The sequence below is a fragment of the Stylophora pistillata genome, chromosome 4 (assembly GCF_964205215.1).
Source record: "Stylophora pistillata chromosome 4, jaStyPist1.2, whole genome shotgun sequence".
In the NCBI taxonomy this organism is placed as follows: Eukaryota; Metazoa; Cnidaria; class Anthozoa; order Scleractinia; family Pocilloporidae; genus Stylophora; species Stylophora pistillata.
Genome location: NC_142522.1, coordinates 7517958 through 7538740, shown reverse-complemented (window position 1 = coordinate 7538740; position 20783 = coordinate 7517958). Strand labels below are relative to the sequence as shown.

Below are 20783 nucleotides of genomic sequence, written 5' to 3'. Positions count from 1 at the left end.
ATGAAAAAGCACATGACATTTCTGCGTAGATGCGAGGAGGCTCGATTTTCTCTGTTTACTATTTTATTTTTGTATTCAGCAAATATTATTGTGGAAAGGATTAAAGGAGTGCAGAGTTTCGTTTAGTTTTGGGTTGATCATGACGAGCTTTGCTCAAGAAAAAAATTCTCAGCAGGCATCGTAAACTGATGCCGAGGTTTGGGGAAGAAGGCGTTGGGTGGATGTCATCACATTAATTACACCACAATGTAATTATACAGATTAGCGCCCACGAATCCACGAGAGATACGCGATTACGTGCGAGTTAACGCGGGGTCATCTGTTGGCGATGAAAATCAAAATCATGAAATGAAATGAAGTTTGTTGTGCGCGTAATGGTCATAAAATACTGCGTTTTCTCTGTTTCTGCCTGTTTCCTTAAAACGACATTTTTAATCACGTAGTCTTTCAAAGATCCTTCCTTTTCACAGAAGAGGCAATATCGGCGAGGCGCCGTATTCGAAAAAGCCTCTCTTTCGATTATTTAGGTATGATTCTTTCGCTTGGTTTGCCATAAAACAGTAACAAAAGATATCGCAATTTTCATGTGCCGTACGACCTGAATAACAACCGTATCGAATTTCCAGTATTGCGTCAGTTGGTGGATCGATCAGTGTTCACGCTTTGCGATCGTAGTACACGATGTTATTGTTTTGGGATCATTCAAGGTTTCCGGGAAACGAGCCCAAAAGCCGGATCAATGCTGCCATCTGGGCACGGCACACGAAATCGAGTATAACGAGGACGTTAAAAAGAACGAGCGCGTTCTACACAAAATCGAGTATAACGAGCACGTCAAAAAGGACGAGCGCGTTCTACGCGAGATTGAGGGATCATTTTAGTTTTCTGGGCAATCGAGATCGGTTTCACTTTCTCGAGCTCGCACAACAACCTGTACACGATTTTCACAAATTGACCTCCATTTCACTCGTACTCGCCAAATACCGAGCTCGATGACAGCCACTTTACAAGCGAGCTCATTCTTCGTTGTGGACCTCGATCAAGACTGAGCACGGTTACTTCGAATGCTTCGAGCTCACTTTTATTCGAGCTCGTATTAAAACTATCTCGATTGAAATTGAGTTCGATTGAATTCGTACTCGTTTCTACTCGACCTCGAAAGTCATTAGGCCAATATTGAGCTCGACTGAAACTGAGTTCGATTGAAATCGTACTCGATTCTACTCGACCTCGGAAGACATTCGGAATATTGAGCTCGATTGAAATTGAGTTCGATTCAATTCGTAATCGATTTTACTCGACCACGGAATTCAATCGGCCAATACTGAGCTCCATTGAAATTGAGTTCGATTGAAATCGTACTCGATTTTACTCGACCTCGGAAGTCATTCGGAAGATTGAGCTCGATTGAAATTGAGTTCGATTGAATTCGTACTCGATTCTACTCGACCACGGAAGTCAATCAGCCAATATTGAGCTCGATATCCTCGATATTCTCCTCTCTTTTTTTCTTTTACAACTAAATGAATGAATTAAATGAATTATTACAAAAAAACACCTTTCAAACTATTTCCCCTTGTTTCACTGCTCGGTATTTGTCTTTTTTCCCTTCTCCAATCATGATATTGTTGTTGCCATTTCGCATTAACAATTTGTTCAAAAAAATTAGCATGTAACCCTCGAATTTTTCGCATATCGTCAGCGGCGATTTTCATTCTATCCCTCAGCGGCGAATTTCCCAGCCATATTGTTGCATACCTATTTTATACCTTTCTTGTCCCACATTTTTATCCCACACACTCTAAAATGTTAGATTTATTTTAATCAACCCTGCCCAACCTTCCCTCTCATGATCATATGCATTTTTTTGGATCATGGCAATATTTAATGTACAAAGGAAAGACATGTTTACGTTGACTTTACTTTAATTCAATCAAGTCGTAATTTAAACAATATAAGCAATTTTTCGTGTTTTAAGCGAAAGGGAAAGGCTCTTTCATACATGGTATACGAAACACGGACACCCAATAGAAATTTTCATAACACCTTATCTTTATTTAATTAACTGGAATTGTAAGTTTGAAATAAATGAAGTTAGTCGTATACGTGGCCTAATTGACTGAATGCCCTTGGACACACATTTTCTCATGAGTTACTTGGCAAAAGCCTTGTAGAAAAATACATACGCATCTTAAATGTAAACACTATAATAAGCCTACCGTCTTGAAATTGGCCTTCTCTCAAAGTTGTCTTTGGTATATTTGTAATGATTGGCCATAAGAATAACATTTTGCTTAATTTTCTTTTTAGTCAACGAGTTCAAATATTCATTATGTTTGAATGGAATTTTTACGCTTTTGAAACTGATTGACCTTATACACTTGCAACTTTTATATAAAAAAAGTAAATGTGACAGCTTGCAATTTTCTTTCAATCGAAGATTTTACACACTTAAGAGCTGCTTTGTATTAGGGCTTAAATAAAGAGAAACTGGATGTTATAACGGTCTGACTATTCAAAGAAATTGTTTTAAGTTTTCATTTTAAAAAAATTTCAGAACTGGAGTTTCAGTCGGAAGCTGCAGATGCAAAATGGCAAAAAAATTCCTCGCTATTACGTTATAACTGCCACCCCTCCACTGCCGCCACATCCTCTCATCCAGGTAGGATTGCAGATCTTCTCTTCTCAATCCTTTTCTTCTATTGCGGCCCAGCTTCAGTTGGCTTCATGCTGACTCCACTTCTTGCGTGTGCACGCCAGTGCGGGGATCCACGAAGTTGTGGGCATGGACAACGACTTCATGTATATTAATGTTGGGCAGCCCAATCACTCTATTGTACGCTGCCCAATCGTCAGTGTGCACCTCAGTTCCCGGCAGAAGACATTTCTGTATAATTGGTAACAGTGTCTTGCTTGAGAGTATTCTGAGGACACGATTCCAAAAACCCACGATTGACGGGCAGCCCTCCTTCGCCTGTTGTACTAAAAGATGAAATAAATGCAGATTTTAACTTATTAGTCAACTAACTTTAAGACGGTTTATTAGCACCATTTTGATTTTGTACCATTTGACTATATTTCTTTTATTTCTGTGTTTTGTTTCATTTTGTTCTTGTTTTTTTCTCGCTTTTTCTCGTTATAGTGAGAAGTGTTTTTGTGTATTCGCCTAGTCTTCACTACTTTTATCTTCAGCTTGTGGTTGAACTTGCTTTCATCGCACTTAGCCACAGTACCAGGACCCCCAAAAGGAATGAATGGTCTGTTTTGTAGATCCACAGAACAGATGTCTTGCAGTCGTCTACAAATCTTTGAAGTCAAACTGGCATTAATGCCCAGAGCTCTCACCATTCTGTGCTGAGGGTCATCTTGAGTGAAGTAGTAGATAGTCTTGAGAAGGGTTGCTAAAGGCACCTTTAGGAAATCCTCAAATATAATATTGGTCCTAAGACTTCTTCTTTTGGAGCATCCGCTGCATCTCCTGTTGGAGGATTAAGGGAGATATGTGCTTGGAAAGTATGACATGAGGTGGTTATGAGACTCACAGTAAAAAAAGAAAAAAAAAACATATGCAAGGCCCGTTTCAAGCGCACAGCTGTTTATAGGCGGATGTATCGATGGATGAATAAGAAAGAGAAACTCTATTTATACACATTTAATGTTATGAAATTGATGTACGCATAACGCCGTAAAAGGGAACATGTGTTCCTATCTTATAGTAACTAAATTTTCCTGTTTAAAACTTTCCCTTTAGTAACATGTTGCTTTTTGCAGCTACACGGGTTACAAAGGGAATCATGTGTTCCTTATTATTGTAACCACATCTATAAGACTGGTTACTCAATATAAGTCGTAGACGAAAATAGAGTATGCGTAGTTTTTAAAGCCCTCTATAACAATATGCCTCGGTTTATTCAATCTTTATTTCAAGTAAGAGAAAATAGGAAAATCTTAGGGGCAAAAACAAACTTTTTTTACTGGCTGTGGCTAAGACCACAACATACAGCCTTTAAAAATCGACTTCTTACATTGCTGGTAAGGCTTGGAATGCATTACCTGATAAGCTTAGAGTAATAGCCGAATTTGGCCCTTTTAGGAATGAAATAAGAATGCCAAGTAATTTGTAATTTTATATCATTATTTCTATTTAGGCTTATATTATTTTTAAACTCTGTACTTGTATTCATATATTTTTCCTCGCCTAACAAGCCTCATTTTCATCCGATTTGAAATAAAGTCATTCATTCATTCATTCATTCATTCATTCGTTCATTCACCGATCTTATTTAAATTTTGCATCCTTCAGCTCCTGTTTGTTACTAGTCCCTGTAATCACTTCAAGGGGAGGGTTGTTTAAGTAATTTTCCTTACCTTTGCTTTATTATCCATGCTTCTATCATATCTCGCTGAAGGGAATTTGCTTTAGGCAGCGCAGAATGCTTTAAAATTGTAGAATAATAACACTTTGAGCAGTAAACTTCCTTTAAAGCAAAAAGCCTCCAATTTGTTTTAGGCAATATATTTATTCTATTTCATGAAATGTTTAATCTTTCCCAAACTGATACGGGAAAACAATTTCTCTTCTATCAATATTTTTTTAAAAGTACTCACTCAATCAGAACCCTGGGGCTACAGGTTAGAAACAGCAAAGTTGCTGTTCTAATTACATTATTGTTAAATTTCAAATTTAGTCGGTTAATCAATCAGCGCTGGATATTTGAAAATATATTTACTATTCTTTTGAAGTAGATTCATTCAATGTTTTATTTATGCTGCTTTTTATAGGAATCAAACTTAATGAGCACCAGGTTATAAGAAGATATAAGCAAATGAAGAAAAAAAAACAAAACAAAACAAAACAAAACTGAGTATATCCAATGCGACAGGGTGGGAACGGGACACTTAGGCACATGCTATAAGCACACGCCCAGGCAAGAATAAAACTTGAAAATCAAAAATAGCGCAGAAGAAAAAAAATATTCTTAGAAATGCTAAAATCCACACACTAGCGACATATTAAATCGAAAGACCACAAAATAAATCTATCTATCGCTGAAAATATTGCAATATTCCAAGTACACACCAATCCATAGTAACAAATGCTACTACTTGGAAATTTTGTTTCATACTGTTTGATTAAAAACATACTTGAAGGCATTTTAGTGCAAAAGCTTTCTAGGTTAACTATGATAGATAGAGAGTTCCAGAGTCTTACGATTGCATTAAAAAACCCCGATCCATTTTCTGCTGATCAATACAGTTCCTCCTTTTGTCGATTTTGTGAATCAATCCCATGTTTCAACTCTAACTGAATGGCGAAGCTCTTTGGAGATGGAGAGAAGTTGCGCTTCTACAACTAAGTATTCTGCCTCTTGGCTACCGATTAACAGAATCTGTTGGCGAGCGTGTAGGCGAGAATATGCCAAACTACTTGAACAGATTCAAATTGCGTTCCTTCCCTTGAAGCTTGATAGTTTTTTTACTCCAAACTTGATCAATATACCTTTGTGGAGCCAAAAATGGAAGGGAAATATGCCACAGAATACTCAACTGCAGAGAAATGGGCGCCTGAGTCCTAAAAGTGACGATAACATGAACGATTCGTGCGTGAAGACCCAAACACCGTGAATATGAAGTGATTTTATGCTTACTGCAAATTGCGGGTAAGTGTGAAACTCTGTTGATTTCATCTTGTAGCTGCCGTTATCTTAGTGATTCTTCACACATTCGCAATTAAAGACAATTTTTCTCTATCAAAACGCTCGCAAACACAACAATTGTGCCAGCACGTGTTGCCCACGATCAAAAAATCTTTCCAAAGTTAAGAAAGCCAGATCGCAGTTTACGTCAAGGGCGCCAAAAACTCGCGATCATACCATGAGGTTGCTCTAAGGAGCCTTTGATTGATATGGGAACCAATCTGCCATGATAACGTCATTTGATTCACAGTCACATATTTTTTATGTAAATCTTCAGCACTGAAAATGACACAGCAATTTAATCTTTAATTCACTGATTGCCAGATCGAAATTTTTAATCTTATCGACGCCAAATTAAACTGTTTAAGGTTACCGTGCACCTTCAGGGGTGTCTCAAGTGCAAGCAATGTAGAGCGTCCGGTTTAAACTGTAGATATCTAAACCCCTATCTCAAATTATAGCTTATGGAACTGGAAATCAGACTATACCAAAATGTTTTAAAAATAATGAATTTTCCAATTTTTCACGACTTCTAAATACGAGCGCCCCAATCACCTTTTGAACGTTACATGTCAAAGCGAATTTTGTTTTACGCTTATCTAATGTGTTCCTCCGTTTCCGGGGCCAAAGCACTAAAAAAGCGTGTCTGCGCTTTGCCGTAATCAGTTTCAGTGAAAGGTTAAAGAAAATTTTCGAAATAGGATTAAAGAAAGCGTAGATTGATCGTACAAAAATCGCTCTGGAAAAAAGTATTTAGAAATAAAAAATTCTGAGGTACTAGTTTGTTGTTTAGATGTAAAACTAGCTACTGTCAAAATTTGAGAGCAATCGAACAAATTCCCTTTGACTTGTAACCTTAAAAGAGTGAGATAGCTGGAAATCTGGTGGGATTGCAAAGATTACACTGAAGAAAAGGTTAATCCTGCTATTTGTTCAAGTACTAACACTTTTATTACCCAAAAACTTACAAGCTAGATCCAAAACTGAAACAAGTTAATACTAACTTTTCGGACAAAATCATAGCAACTGTTCTGCGATGACTTGGCAACCATAAGCATATTGCTAAACAAATGTGGCAAATTATACATAGAAGTCATTACTATTTTGAAGTTGTTGTATTGTAACGTTTTATATTATTTTCTGGTAGTGTTTCCATTACTTTCACAGATAAATTTTCAACGTGCTTTAGAAAAAAAAATACACAAAGGTGTAACAAAGCAAGTTTAGTGGATAGTTTCATTGTAACTGTAGCTTGTAATTATGAACTTTACTTTTAATTTATCATCATTTAACCAAGCATTTTTAAACGCTTCTCCATCAACCTTCAACATTTCCTCTTCCTTTAAATCTGTGGTGGGGAGAGTTACAGCTTTTTCCGCATTCAGTTGCCGTTTAACGGAACCACCCTGTGAGAAAGAAGCAATGAATTAATGTTAGTTTCTTCAATTTCATTTCTTTTTTAGCATTATTTTGTGTGCCTAAAATAAAATGCTTATTAGATAAGTGATCAAGTTAATTAAGCCGGAAAATCTACCTGTTCCTCTTTTAAAAGCAATTTAGTTCACATTTTATACGAGGACCTCAGGCTCTGAATAGCTTAGTTTTCTACCTGATCTTTGCAGTCACACGGTATAGTGCTGACTGCAGTTGGAGATAGAGAGCGGAGTTTTCCCAGATTCCTCGCCATCTGTGCCTTTCAGGAGAGATAAAGAAGGGACTGGCAATGGTCGAGTTGACGTACTGGTTGAAGTTGTCTACCTCCCATCTAAATGATGTGGTGCTCCCCTCCTTTAGCGTTATGGTCGGTGACGTATCGTAACTCTGTTCGAAGAAAATAGATAAAACAGTTCGCTAATGCAGAAAAAACTGCTATTTATCGCTTGATAAGTTATGCCGTTGGACAATAAAGGTATTGACATTGCTTTCGGAACAATTCCAAAGACGGTATATTGAGTGGCTTATACTAAAATTACTAAACTCAAATGCATAACTGATAAACTAAGTAAACATACATAAACGTTGACCGACAGTCAATGAAAACTAACCTTGTGGTACAAAATTCTACGCAGCCGTTCTACCTCGCCAGCCTGAAGTACCATGTGGCTCGATGCCGCTGTCACCACATGGTCTTCAAAGTCCTTTCGCCGGAAGACTGCGTGGCAGCCGCTGACGGTGCACTGCACTGCCTTCTCTCTGCATTGGCCGAGATGAAGAGTAATATGGCATCTGCAAGTGAAATAAATAATGGTAATTGAATTGAGTGGAGTGCAATTTGGGCTGAAATCATACGCGTGGTTTCAAAATCGGACGAGCGCGCAGCGCAAGTTCGATTTGAAATCACCAGTATGATTTCTGACCAAAATTGCACAACACGAGGATTAATTACCACTTTATTACATCCATTTTGAAATCGCCCAAAAACAAGACTTGGTCAATTCAAATATTTAACTGATGCAGTACTGCGCCGGTTTTTAAATAAAAAGTGGAACCGGAAACGCTTTTACATCTTATTTTGTTTGCAAAACAGAAATACTGACGTCATGTGTCAAAAACTCAGTCAAGCGTAGAATGATGCGATTTAGAGCAAAAAATGGCACGATTCGTGAATAAATCGCACCCAAGTAGAGCCAGTGAGGTTACAGGGAACACCAGTGATTTGAAAATGGATGCAATAAACTGAAACAAAATAAAAATCTACAATTGTTTTTTTCCAAGGTCTCTGCAGACTAGATGTTGTTTTGACGAGTGACATGGCAATAACATGATTGTGCGGCTCACATGTGCTAAAGGCAGATTTTACTTTAGACAGTAATTCCTTCCAGCTGCCAAGTTTAAATAGCGAAGAATATCCTGCTATTTTCCGATATTTTTTCCGATGATACGATTCCATCAAAAAACGGAAAAAGAACTGCAGGGCTAACCTTGGCATCATCTCTCCGCATGCAAGGGGACAATAAATTTTCTTGTAAGGACATAGCTCGGCCAGATGTTGGGTCAAGCCGTCTCTGTACGTGGACATCCCACAGTCTGTACAGGTAACTAGTTGTTTGTCGCAGGTCAATATGTGCGAAGTCATCTCTTCTCTTGTTAGCGTATGCTGGCAACCTTCGTTCACACAGTCGACCTTCTGCTTCGGGCATTGTTTGGAGTGGTCCTCCGTCTTTTCGTACGTGCCCGTCCACGTACAGTCATGATTGGTACAAGCGACCGCCAGATTACTCGTCAGGTTGTTCAGCGCGATATTTACGTTTAGTGCTGCATCACTCGCGATCTGAGCTCTGCACACTGGGCACGATGGTTGTTGCGTGGATGCCATCAAATTGGCCAAGCATTCCTGGCAACTGGAGTGCCCGCACGAAAGTGTTACTGGTCTGAGCATTGTAAAGTAACTGCAGATTTTCAAAAGGTAGAAAGAAACTGTTGAGCATAGTCAATCAATGTGTTTAAAATAAATACAACACTTTTGGAATTAGTGTAAAATAAAGCACTATCACGAACCAGATGCAGCAGTCGAGACTTTTATCCGTCTTTACAGTAAACTTGAATTGTGGCATGGTAAGCTCAGTGCCAAAAACTCAAACTTCTTTCAAGGAGGAAAAGAAACTGTTTTCACGTGCACAGACAAAAACGAAGATGACTCGTACTTATAACACACCGCGCCGGAAAACTGCTAGATCTGACAAGTGGAGTTCTTAAAGATTCCTTTTCACTGATTGGCTCAGAGGTGAGGTGAGATATTTGTGGTCAACTCAAAAAGACAATCACAAATACTGGAATTTTCGTTGCTCTAATTGCAGTGAATATGTCAATGACAAAAAAAAGATACCATTCAAAACTAGATTCTTTGTCTTTTTCACATCACCCGTCATCAGAATCATTCGTTAATGCCAAAAGTTTGTGGTAAAAGATTGCGAATAAAAGATTAATCGATTTAAATTTAGCCGTCACCGAAAACTCCCCAAGGAACTGTTATGAACAGCAACACGAGTCTTCGGATTACATATTACACGCGCGGTGAAGCTTTTCTTCGCGTTATAATTTTTTCTTTTTTTCGGCCAGAAAAATAGCTGATCAAGATTTACCAAGATTGCTTCTGATGTTCATGTCTAGATTTGGAACTTCTTGCTAAAACGAGTGCAAAAACACCGCCCTTAATTTGTAATTCTGTGAATGATGTCATTCGATGATTTTGTAATACGATGATTGGCTCATTCATTTAAACGTTTTGTTCGTATCACATTCGCGTCTCTTCAATTTCACCACGCCGCGCTTCGAACATGTCAGCCTTGGAATCACAAACAGACGTGCAGTACAGTAAGCGAGCCCTCATGAGGACTTTTATTTATTTAGATCGACCTTTGTCGAAAGCACCGTCTGGGAAAAAGATGGAAGCCTTGAAGGCAAGTGGGAGGTTGGTTGACATCTCGTTTACAAAAAATCACACAGATGCAGCCATGGGGAGATTGCTGCTTGCTAGCTTCCCTTCTTTGCTCGGAATTGATCTGAAAAGGTGAGCCTCAATGTAGATTTCACTTACAAACTTTCAAAATTTCTGTTCTTGTCAATGTACTATGAATACTTCAAGCTTAGCCGATCACGAGCAAGCACCTAAATTATAGATTCATTACGGTGGTCAATTATTAACTAGTAGTTTCAATGTGAACGTTGGTGCTGGCGTCAGAGGGATAATTTCAAAACACTCACATGTCAGTTCATTTGCTAAAGAAGAAAAGAATGTTCCAGGTTCACCTAAGTCACCTAAGTTTTGATAAAGTTGCTGTGAATTTGGCATATCATCACTGTCTCTAGCGTTAGGGTCAAAAGTATGAAATGAATCATTTGATTCACTTAAAGAAGTCAGAGTGACATTTCTAAAAATAGCAACTGCCTGCTTGTAAGTTGTGAAAATATTCTTCGATGCTGAACAAAAGGAAAGGCATGGATGAATGGTGTCATTCACATTCATCAACCCTTGTCGGCGCTCTCCATATTTTATGGTTTATATATCACAATCAAGCTTTTGTCCTTGAAAATTCGCTGAAAGCCTTTCTGCAAGACCAAAACATTTTGAGGGATGTTCGACGTCATTGAGCAAATGAAAACTTATTAATGTTGCGCTCAAGGACTTTTCTTTTGATTCAAAGGTTGAAAAACAATTGCTCCACGACGAATGGATGCTCTCCAAGGATGAAATCAACTCAGAATTTGTCTCGTGGCCTAAACAGTCATTTTTGTATGCAGTTGAATGGTTAGCTAACAAGCGATCCACATTTTGTTGAATATCTAGCTTCAGCAAGCGATCCACATTTTGAATCTATGATTGCAAGCTTATCTTGTGTCTCCACAGGCAAATGTAACTCAATGGTCGAATTATTTACCTCAACGGGCATTGGTCGAAATCGAAAACTTTTTCAAAATTTGGCTTTTTGTCCGTATGGTAAAGAATACGCTGCCGCCTCGCTAGGGCTCGCCAGCAATAATTTTCCGAAGAAGGGGTCAATAATTTCTGTGGTTTATATTAGTGATGACACTTTTTTAAACAAGAATATTTGCGTTTAGCGAAGCCTGCCTGTTGTGTTAGAAGAGCGTGGGCAAAGTCACGCGATGAAAGGGTGAATGAGAGAGACCTGGGAATGGGTTTTTTAACCTGCAAACATAAACTGCAAACATGTTGAATGTGATGTTGTTGGCTTTAATGAGTGTCACCGGTGATGCTAGGCTGGATAACTGACATTTTTATTTGTCTTTATAACTTTATGAACACTTCATAGGTTTAATTATGATACGCTGAGTTATTAGCACATGCTGATGCACCCTCTTCTTATTAGAAGATCAGAGTTGTTTTGTGATTCTTCAACAATATTTGGGAGAAATACCCATGCATAGATAGCGGACAGGGACATGATCCCTGTTCTTTGATTGTTTTCATAACTTTACTTTCTAATAACATTGAACAACATAACGATTCACCTATTAAACCATTTATTTGATTCTTACAGTTTGACCTTTGTCAAGTCTTACGAAAGAAGCCATAGTATGGCCACTGTCAAGAGAGGCGTGATGAGTGGGGAAGAGTTTGTGCGCCATTATTCTGCGGCGCACAAAAAAAAGATTTATTTTCACTCGCAGCTTTCAGGTACGGATACGTTTTTGTCATGATTCGTAAATGACGTGGTTTGCACCATAATATCCATTCCTAGGTACTAAGTCCTCAGGGGTTTCACTTTAAGGTTTTGAGCAGTACTTTTCACTCGTCACAAAAGAAATGAGATGGATGAGCTCATGACAGGCTGCAGGCTGGAAAAACTATATTTACAGCCAGCCAATTTCTCGCTGACGCACACGAAATGAAACCTCTGGGTCCTGTTATTGTGTTACATTGTCTGAATGGCACGAGAGAGCAATAATTGTTATCCTTAATTGCTTGTTGGTGTCGTATGGCCTTGATCCCCTCCTGAATTGATGCTGATGTTTAATCTTTAGTTTTAATTTGTTTTCCTTTGTTCGAAATTCATTATCATACATGACCAAAATAAAAGGTACAATTTAATTTGAACTACTGCCATTTCCCGAAAAGTCGTATTGTAAAAGGTAATTTAACTTTCTGACAGGTGGTTTGAGGCATTTCAGGCATCAACTGGTTAATTAACATCTTTTTTCCTTACAATTCAGCTTCAGCTACCTCAACGTCAACACAATCCAGCACAACAGTGGATTTGACCATTATGCCGCCTCAAAATGGAAGTAAGCCAATTCAAAGTATTAGCAGATTTACAAATCAGAATGTGCTAGAGAACGGGTAGAGAAGAAAAATCCAAGTTGATAGAGCTCCATTAATGTCACATTGTCTTGATTCTTTGCCCTGAGACCAGGATTATGTTGTACATAGTTTAAAATGAAGATCTTGCAAAATGTTTGCAACCTTGATTCTCAGATTCCTTCGTGTCTTGACCCTGACTACTCACGACTAGGGTTAGTAAACAATTATTGATAATTAATTATTATTGATAATTAAACTAGGTTGACACAATTTTAATCTGAATTTGATTTTTGACTACAACAGTTATGTTTATGATACTGGAGACCAGAAAGATTTCAACAAGTTCATCTTTACAGTATTTCATAGCATCTTCAATTCTATACCTTTATTTAGTTTAAACAAAAATATTGTTTTTTGTAGCTGCTACACGCAGGCTGTTAAATGCCATGGCACAGAGGGCAGGTGTGAGCTCTGGAGATGGTAATATTTTACTTACCACTTAATCACTAGAAATAGTGGATTTGGTATTCAAGAATATTATAACTGTATTGTAAAGACCAGTTCCCTATTTCAAAAGTTCTTGTTTTGTTATTTTTCAGATTGTATTGTAACTGCACCTTCTGGTGAGGACGAGCACAACTGTGATATTGGTAGGTCATAAATCATACTTTATACCAGTAATTTACTTAAAAAAAACAACACTGCATTAAGTAAAATGTATGGGAGACTACAAATCAGAACCTCTGAAATCCAGGGTGCCCAGCATTTAAATTTTGTGCGAAAACTGAGTTTTTTTGTTGCCTTAAGGCATTAGATTAATTCTCCTGATACTCTGATATTGATTTGTCAACCACATCATTACATTCTAGAATTGGACTGCATCATAACAGATGCCACAACCGTCTCAACTGGCAACAGTCATGCTAAAGGTAATGACTCAATTCTATATAAGCCTAGATTTGTTTAAGTTATAAAAAATGAAAATATCCCACTTGCTGCTCTAAAATCTTCTATTCTCAGGGACAAACAAAGAAAGGCATGGGCAGCCAATCCATGCATGTTGGTTACAATGACTAATCATTATGATAATACTTCCTGCAAATAACATTGTGTCAACAGATCATGTTAAAGTATTAGCAATGGAGCCTGAAATGGGTAGGTGGTATATGTTTGGCATATGCATGTGTGTATAGCTAACTTCAGCCACTGTCAATTTGTAGCATGTGAGGTATCTATTCAGGTGAAACTATAATTGCACTTCATAAAGTCTTTGCATCATTTGCATGCTTGCATGTAATTTAAAGGGCTTCCTAATTTGTCAGTGCAAGATTATAATATTTTTTGTTGACATCAGCATTAGGCTTGAAAATGGCTAAATAGGTAAACTTCAAATACAAAGTGGATGTGATTCATATAATTATACAAAAATTGTTTTTCAGTTGGGAATGTTGTGGAGGACTTCTCCACCTTTGGATTTCCTGAAAGTGGGTATATTTTTATTTTTACAAAGGAAATTGTTTTCAACGTACCTAACTGACTTTGTTTAACAAGGGTAGCACATAATAGCCTTTTTACCAACAAACCTTTGGTGCTAGAATTCCTGATCAAATTTGAATTTAAAAGTGAACACATACACATGCTGTTGGTAAAAATTAAACTTAAGTTAAAATGATTTCAAGCTGTGTTGGTCCTCACTTGCCTTTGTCTCTTTACCATAATTATTCATCATCCATGACAAATTATTGCTAGAAGATATTAAAGGGAAATTGATTTCAACCTTGATTGAAAACATTTTAACTACAATTTCAGTTTGACCTACAATGTATAAATAATGAACCTAGTATCCAGGGGTTTCATTAATGTTTTCTGCAGGAGGGCAACTGGTTTTCACAGGTGGGCAAAACTCTTTGAACTGAACTTCTTTTTAAGATAAACTTTCCTCCAGACCGTCAGATCAGGTGGGCAAAACCATCCTCACAACCGGTCAATTTGCCCAGTGCCTGGCCCTTGATGAAACCCCTGAGTATCATACTATTTTTCTTGCACACAATTTAGTCTTACAAAAAAAATATATGGATTCAATTAATGAACATAAAACACAAGATGATACTTTGTCACCATTTCATAAAATATTATTCATTACTCCTCAAACTATCCTGGGGGCTATTTAAGACTATCCTCTGTTTTTTAGTTATTATCATAAGGGTTACTTTTATTATCATTATGAATATTTATTATTACTATTACATTTAATATTATAATCATAGCTGTCGAAGAATTTACTTTTGACAAGGACTGTATGGTTCTTTTGTGTTTTTTAGAAGAAAATGATAAAGATTATAAGGGCCGTACGGAAGAGGTGGCCCTTATAATAAAAAAGGTGACATCTGTCACCAAAGGAAGGGTTGTGTTGCCACCTTTCATGACCCATTCTCTGAGAGAGGTAGAGAAGTTCTTTCTTTGTTTTAATTGCATAACAGTATTTTCTTCAATTATTACACATTGAAATCTCTTTAATCTGCAGACCACTTGCAATGGAGAGCAAAGCTAATTGAGCAGATGTAAATAGTGAATGTAATAATGAACATGGTTGCAATTTGCCTGATTGTATTACCAGTTTAAAAAGAACTTTTCACCTGTTTTCCTGAAAACAAGGAAGAAACCTAATTTATATATGTCACAGATTTGTAATCAATTTCAGTATTTGCACATCAGACTTCCACAATAATGGATACTCGAATGCATTCACTAACCATCTATTATCGCTAGTTATATTATTTTGTACTAGATGATCAAACTGCCGCTGCATTATAATACATAATACAATTACTTGTCTAACAGATGTTGTGGCAAGGAAGAGAAGATGCAGCAGTGTGCCTCCTGGTACTATTCAGTCAGAATAATTCTGAAAAATTTGCTGATCACCTTTTCAGGTAAGTAAGGATATTTTAAAATTTACATCACAAATAGGTTGTGAATAATAACAAATGGAAACTACACAACAACGTGCATATCTTACTCTAGCATATATGACTATAAACTATAAACTTAGCACAAAAATAAAAGCAATGGTAATGCAGAAGCTGTGATATAATCAGCAACTCGCTCTATCAGAAGGATTGAAAAGTGCCTTAATTATCTAACCTTCCAGACTTACACATTTTCTATACAATGAATAGGGAGACACTGGTGAAATATTAAAAAAAATTGATATAGTGAACATTGTCTGGCAACCACTCTTGATTCACAAAGTTTTGATCTTAGAAGGAGAAGTTTGATGCTAGTCACTCTTTGGGCCTAAAGGGTTAACTCTATACACTGATTTCAATGTGAGGTGTGCTAGTTGTTTATCAAATGATAAACCTACAAGAAAACAACAGAGTTTCTGCACATGTTAGGGGACGTAGGGAATGGAGATTCAGCCATGGTTATTGTGTTTTTTTACATAAATCTGATTTTTACCTGCAAAAGCCACATAAAAAAGTCAGGCAAATCCAAACCAAAAAAGTTTTGACCTTAAACTCCAATTAAGAAGCTAGATGTAATCCCAAAAGATCATTGTGAGTGTTACCTGTATGTGAATGTTTCATATCTGTTATTAGTAAAACAGGCTAAAACCTTTTTGGAATGGCAAAAAAGAATCTGGAATGAACCAACCAGTACAAAATTAGCCAATCAGCTAACTTTTAACTTGTTGAGTATGCTTATCACACTCAAAAAGTAAAAACTGTCCAATCATCAATGCGTAATGTGACAACTCATCAAAAACAAACTTATTCAGTACACTGAAGGAGTTAGAAATTGTACTGAATGAGTTTGAATTTATACTTACGAAGTTTGCACACAGCTGTTCAGTATTAAGGCCCATTTAAAAGATTTCAACATTTACCCCAGCATGACTTCAACAATTTGTTGAACCTAATTTTCGGTGCATTTTTTCAAAATGTTTGAAAACGTAAAAGATGTTGAGAGCACGTTGAATCAAGTTTAAATTTGTTTAACTTTCAACATCGATTGAACTTTTCCTTTGTACAGCCTCTGTAAGACCTTTGTACATTGTAAGGCCTTATAAATAAACAATTATTCACCTCAGATTCAGTGAATGTTGTCGATTATTTGATGATATTCACCATGCCTTTGGCAAATAATTGTTTTAGTATAATTTCAGAGCTAAACAATAGAGACATTTCTAAAATCATAACATTTTAGTAACATTTATTATTATTTTATTTAACATTTTAAATAAATCGCATGGAGCAGTTTATATAGCATCATATAAGAAACCGCTCAACCAATCAGATCGCTGGAAACTCTTTGCTCAGCTCTGAAGTTATACTATTTGATGATATTCACCACGCCTTTGGCAAATAATTGTTAAATATGCGTATTATATACATATATTTTTTCAGGGTGTTAAACAACGGTTGGCACCATAAAGTTTTAATTTGGGTTGCTGATACCCAGTCAAATGAAGGGTCTAAAGGTGAGTTAACTTATTGATAGTTGAAATAAACATTTTCCATGCCTGCAATTTCAGAGCTACATAAGTTGACATAAACAGGTTTAACCTCTATGTAATTCACCCATGAATATCAGAAAACTGTGCTAAGTGACTTATTGTGTGAATGCATGTTTCAACCTGTGTTTCTCCAAAAGTAACAGTTGAACTGCAAAAATAATCATGAGGGAATCTTTCTTTCAATTGAAATGAAGGCCACATATTAAATTCCACTAACTTTGTAGCCAACTCAAAATCAACCAAAGCCCAGCAGGAATTTCTTGTCTTCAGCCCTTCAGGAGAGCAGATCACCATCTACTTCAGTTCAGAAGATGATGTCATTGGGCAGTGACATTAACATATTGGCCTTGTCTCCTTCACCTCCACATGTAAAAACTGGAAGTGGAAATACCAAAGAACGCACACTGAACGAAAAGGGTAGGGAGCAATTCCCGGTGTTAAGATCTGCCCTTCCAAACCCCAGGGTCAGGTGGAGGGTGGGTGACTGGCTTACCATCAGTCACCAGAGCCTTTGTTGGTAAGAGAAACCCACATGCAAGGCTATGCGCTAAGGAAAATTGAATGGAGACCAGTGCAGTGAAAATATGAAATCTAGGGTGCCCAGCATATGCTTTGTATAAAAAAAAAAAATTCCTGAGTCACCCAAGAGCAAAAGGGGCCACCAGGCACTGCTAGACGACAGCCTTGCACATGGCATTATGCATCTACAGGTGGAATGACAATAAGGGATTATGAATGGATGCACACCTTAATCATAAATGTTTTATATATGTGATCATCTCCTAGTTCAAGCCAAATATGGAGTGGGGGATCAAACCACACTGCTTGTTGTGGTCCCATCCCAAATTCCACAGTGCTTGGAAATTTTAAATGGTAAGAAGTAAATCCTATAGCTTAATTGATATGTTTTGAGCAATATTTGTTCTGAAATTGTTTCCAAATTAATTTTGTTGCAGCTGACAGCTATTGTAATCATGCTTGTTTGTCTTAACATAAATGGTAACATAAATTTTAAGTATAGTATGTTAAAAAAGTGTCAAGAGGTGCTATTGTTGTATGAAATACTTAAAAATTAAGTATATTTCTTTATAGAAACAAACTTTGATGTACAAAAACTCAAGGATGCACTGGCCAATGCTTCAGAAATGCTCACAAATCTTGCCAAGGAAAGGTAATGTACTTGCAATTGTGGAATGCTATCATCCGTCAATGCCTATCCCAAGGAGGAGATGAGGTTCAAACCAAAATCCCCTCGAATAGTCAGTAAAATAATATTAACTAGTGCAATATAACAATCATGAGATGCTGATTAGTAGCATGTCACCCATCAAGATATATGTCACCTTAATGGAAATCTGCATCTGGCAAGATGAATCTGATGTTTGTGTAAAATTCATGTATTATTTTAACCTCTTCCAATGTTTTTTCCTAGAATGAAATTGCCAAGGGCCAAAGTAAGTGAAGAAAAGGTACTGATAACAAAATGAAAATAAATATTGCCCTAAGTGAGTTTCTTTCAATCCTTTAATGTACAGAGAAAGAGTCTACTGAAATAGAGCCTATACCTGTTGTTAATCTTATCAGTTTATTAGTTCCAACTAATCAATCAACCCAATCACCAACAAACCATAACTTTTGAATTTTGGCAGTTAAATTTATAATGCCTTTGGACACATACAATGTTAGGGCTAGAATTTTTTTATGTACCTGGTACATTACTATTACTAAGCTCCGTATTGTCACTGAAAAGCCTCACTGCTGAGATTGAGATGGGGAGAAGTAATATTAAGGTGAATGCTTTATTCCAATGGAAAATTACCTTTGGGTGGTTTGATTAAAAATAATCAATACCATGGTGATATACAAACCCTTTTAGTTTAATCAAATTAATTTAGCCCTGTAGATACAGATAGAAATTAATGGTTGCTTTGGTAGACTGGAATGTGAAATTTTATGGCTGAAAGTGCAAAAGAGGAAACAAAGGAAGGCTTGGTATACGTATATGTAGTGCCATATTTAGATGTTTACTTAGAGATGTTGAATGTGTAAAGATTTATTTGTCATTTGCATTTCACCATCTTATAGGAGACAGACAAAGATCATGATCTAGAAGATGATGAGGTAAGCATAACAAATATTCATAAATAAATCACATTAGTCTGGATTGGATTATTCCGGACCAGCTGGACTGGATTGGTTTGCACCGGCTAGACTGGATTGGTCTAGACTAGCTGGATTGGATTGGTCTGGACTAGCTGGAATGGATTGGTCTGGACTGACTGGACTGACTGGACTGGATTGGTCGGGACTGGCTGAACTGGATTGGTCTGGACCGGCTGGACTGGATTGGTCTGGACTAGCTGGATTGGATTGGTCAAGACTGGCTGGACTGGATTGGTCTGGACTGGCTGGACTGGATTGGTCGGGACTGGCTGAACTGGATTGGTCTGGACTGGCTGGACTGGATTGGTCTGGACTAGCTGGATTGGATTGGTCTGGACCGGCTGGACTGGATTGGTCTGGACCGGCTGGACTGGATTGGTCTGGACCGGCTGGACTGGATTGGTCTGGACCGGCTGGTCTGGATTGGTCTGGACCGGCTGGACTGGATTGGTCTGGGCCGGCTGGACTGGATTGGTCTGGACCGGCTGGACTGGATTGGTCTGGACTAGCTGGATTGGATTGGTCGAGACTGGCTGGACTGGATTGGTCTGGACTGGCTGGACTGGATTGGTCTGGACTGGCTGGACTGGATTGGTCTGGACTGGCTGGACTGGGTTGGTCTGGACTGGCTGGACTGGATTGGAATGGACTGGTTGGACTGGACTGGCTAAAACGATTTGGTTGGTGTTAATCTAAAGATTAATAAATGTTAATTTACTAAACATGTTTAATCAATCAAGATAGATTGAAATAAAACCAATTTACTCTAAGCCTGCTATGTATACCGTGGGAGTATGACAAGGAGTAAAAGCACTTTGGTGTATTTTTCCTGCTGTCATACTTCCACAAGGTTTTTTTGTAGGTGAAGTTCGGTCCAGCCCCAGCATCCACATACGATGCAATGGAAAAAACAGTGGAGGATGAAGGAGACGAAGGTAACATATTGTCCCTCATACTAGCGCTGTAAACTAGATTATCAGACTTCATAGCAAAATACTCCCCCTCTTGAGTACTCCCTCTTGGCTTAATTCGTGTTATTGTTCTTTAAAATAGGTCTTCCAAAGAAACGTAAGAACAAAAAAAAGAAGAAAAAGAACAAGAAGAATAAAAGGAAGAGAGAACCAGAGCATCATCAAGAAGTTATTGAACCAGCAGAGAAGAAAACAAGGGTGGAATAAATGAAGCAAGAAATAATTATAAAACTGTATGAATGAATGGGTGTGCGAATGAATGAATGAATGAATGAAGTGAATGACTGAGCGAGCAACTATAGGAATAAAGAACTAAATGAAAGAACTGAATGAACGAATGGAAGGATGGGTGAATAAATTAATGATTTAGTGAACAAACCAAATAACGAACAAATGAATGGATGAATAAAATAATGAATAGTAGATTGGATCCAATTTCTCTTTCTTGACGTCCTTGTGTAAAATTCCTATCGAAAGGGAAGAATATTTGAAGTTGCTGGCAAGGAAGAAAATTAAGCACAATTTCAAATTGATGATAAATAATTTTAAATATTCCATGCAGAAATAGCTAATTTTTAAGACGTTACGCTGACGGTTTGAGTGTTAGCCCCTCGTCAGAGTGAATACAACCTAGTTATGAGGTGGTCAAGACAGAGCTCAACGGAAATAGGAAA

General features: G+C 37.4%; 2 protein-coding genes and 1 pseudogene across 7 annotated transcripts; 1 reads left to right on the top strand and 2 right to left on the bottom strand.

Moving 5' to 3' along the window:
- Positions 1-2114: 2114 nt before the first annotated feature.
- Positions 2115-3489, bottom strand: LOC148732208 (uncharacterized; annotated as a pseudogene).
- Positions 3490-7096: 3607 nt separating this feature from the next.
- LOC148732207 (TNF receptor-associated factor 5-like) lies at positions 7097-9098 on the bottom strand. Its single transcript, XM_088758791.1, has 3 exons — positions 8618-9098; positions 7742-7922; positions 7097-7517 (listed from the first exon to the last, which is right to left on the bottom strand). The coding sequence occupies exons 1-3, from the start codon at positions 9073-9075 to the stop codon at positions 7302-7304; spliced, it is 855 nt and encodes a 284-aa protein (XP_088614917.1). The 5' UTR covers positions 9076-9098; the 3' UTR covers positions 7097-7301.
- Positions 9099-9927: 829 nt separating this feature from the next.
- On the top strand, positions 9928-20539 carry LOC148732206 (uncharacterized). 6 transcript variants are annotated; one of them, XM_088758278.1, is made up of 17 exons: positions 10088-10206; positions 10841-10944; positions 11696-11832; positions 12369-12440; positions 12877-12936; positions 13056-13106; positions 13326-13385; positions 13576-13611; positions 13896-13940; positions 14778-14899; positions 15298-15389; positions 16866-16939; positions 17762-17848; positions 18068-18146; positions 18408-18444; positions 19061-20073; positions 20192-20539. In XM_088758278.1, exons 2-16 carry the CDS (start codon positions 10871-10873, stop codon positions 19121-19123), a joined length of 1089 nt encoding a protein of 362 aa, XP_088614404.1. In that variant the 5' UTR covers positions 10088-10206; positions 10841-10870; the 3' UTR covers positions 19124-20073; positions 20192-20539. The 6 variants fall into 6 exon arrangements, with proteins under 6 accessions (XP_088614405.1, XP_088614406.1, XP_088614402.1 ...); XM_088758276.1 differs by lacking the exon at positions 10841-10944 and having other exon boundaries at positions 9935-10206; positions 14781-14899; XM_088758275.1 differs by lacking the exon at positions 10841-10944 and having other exon boundaries at positions 9940-10206.
- Positions 20540-20783: the final 244 nt, after the last annotated feature.

What these genes read in the sequence shown, in the direction of transcription:
- LOC148732207 (XM_088758791.1), bottom strand. Translation starts at nt 9,075, where the DNA reads ATGCTCAGACCAGTAACACTTTCGTGCGGGCACTCCAGTTGCCAGGAA. An exon ending in TGCGGAGAGATGATGCCAAG is followed by an intron (nt 7,923 to 8,617) that starts GTTAGCCCTGCA and finishes TTTCACTTGCAG; the next exon opens with ATGCCATATTACTCTTCATC. An exon ending in GTAGAATTTTGTACCACAAG is followed by an intron (nt 7,518 to 7,741) that starts GTTAGTTTTCAT and finishes TTCTTCGAACAG; the next exon opens with AGTTACGATACGTCACCGAC.
- LOC148732206 (XM_088758275.1), top strand. Translation starts at nt 9,974, where the DNA reads ATGTCAGCCTTGGAATCACAAACAGACGTGCAGTACAGTAAGCGAGCC. An exon ending in TGACCCATTCTCTGAGAGAG is followed by an intron (nt 14,900 to 15,297) that starts GTAGAGAAGTTC and finishes CTTGTCTAACAG; the next exon opens with ATGTTGTGGCAAGGAAGAGA. An exon ending in GTGCTTGGAAATTTTAAATG is followed by an intron (nt 17,849 to 18,067) that starts GTAAGAAGTAAA and finishes ATTTCTTTATAG; the next exon opens with AAACAAACTTTGATGTACAA.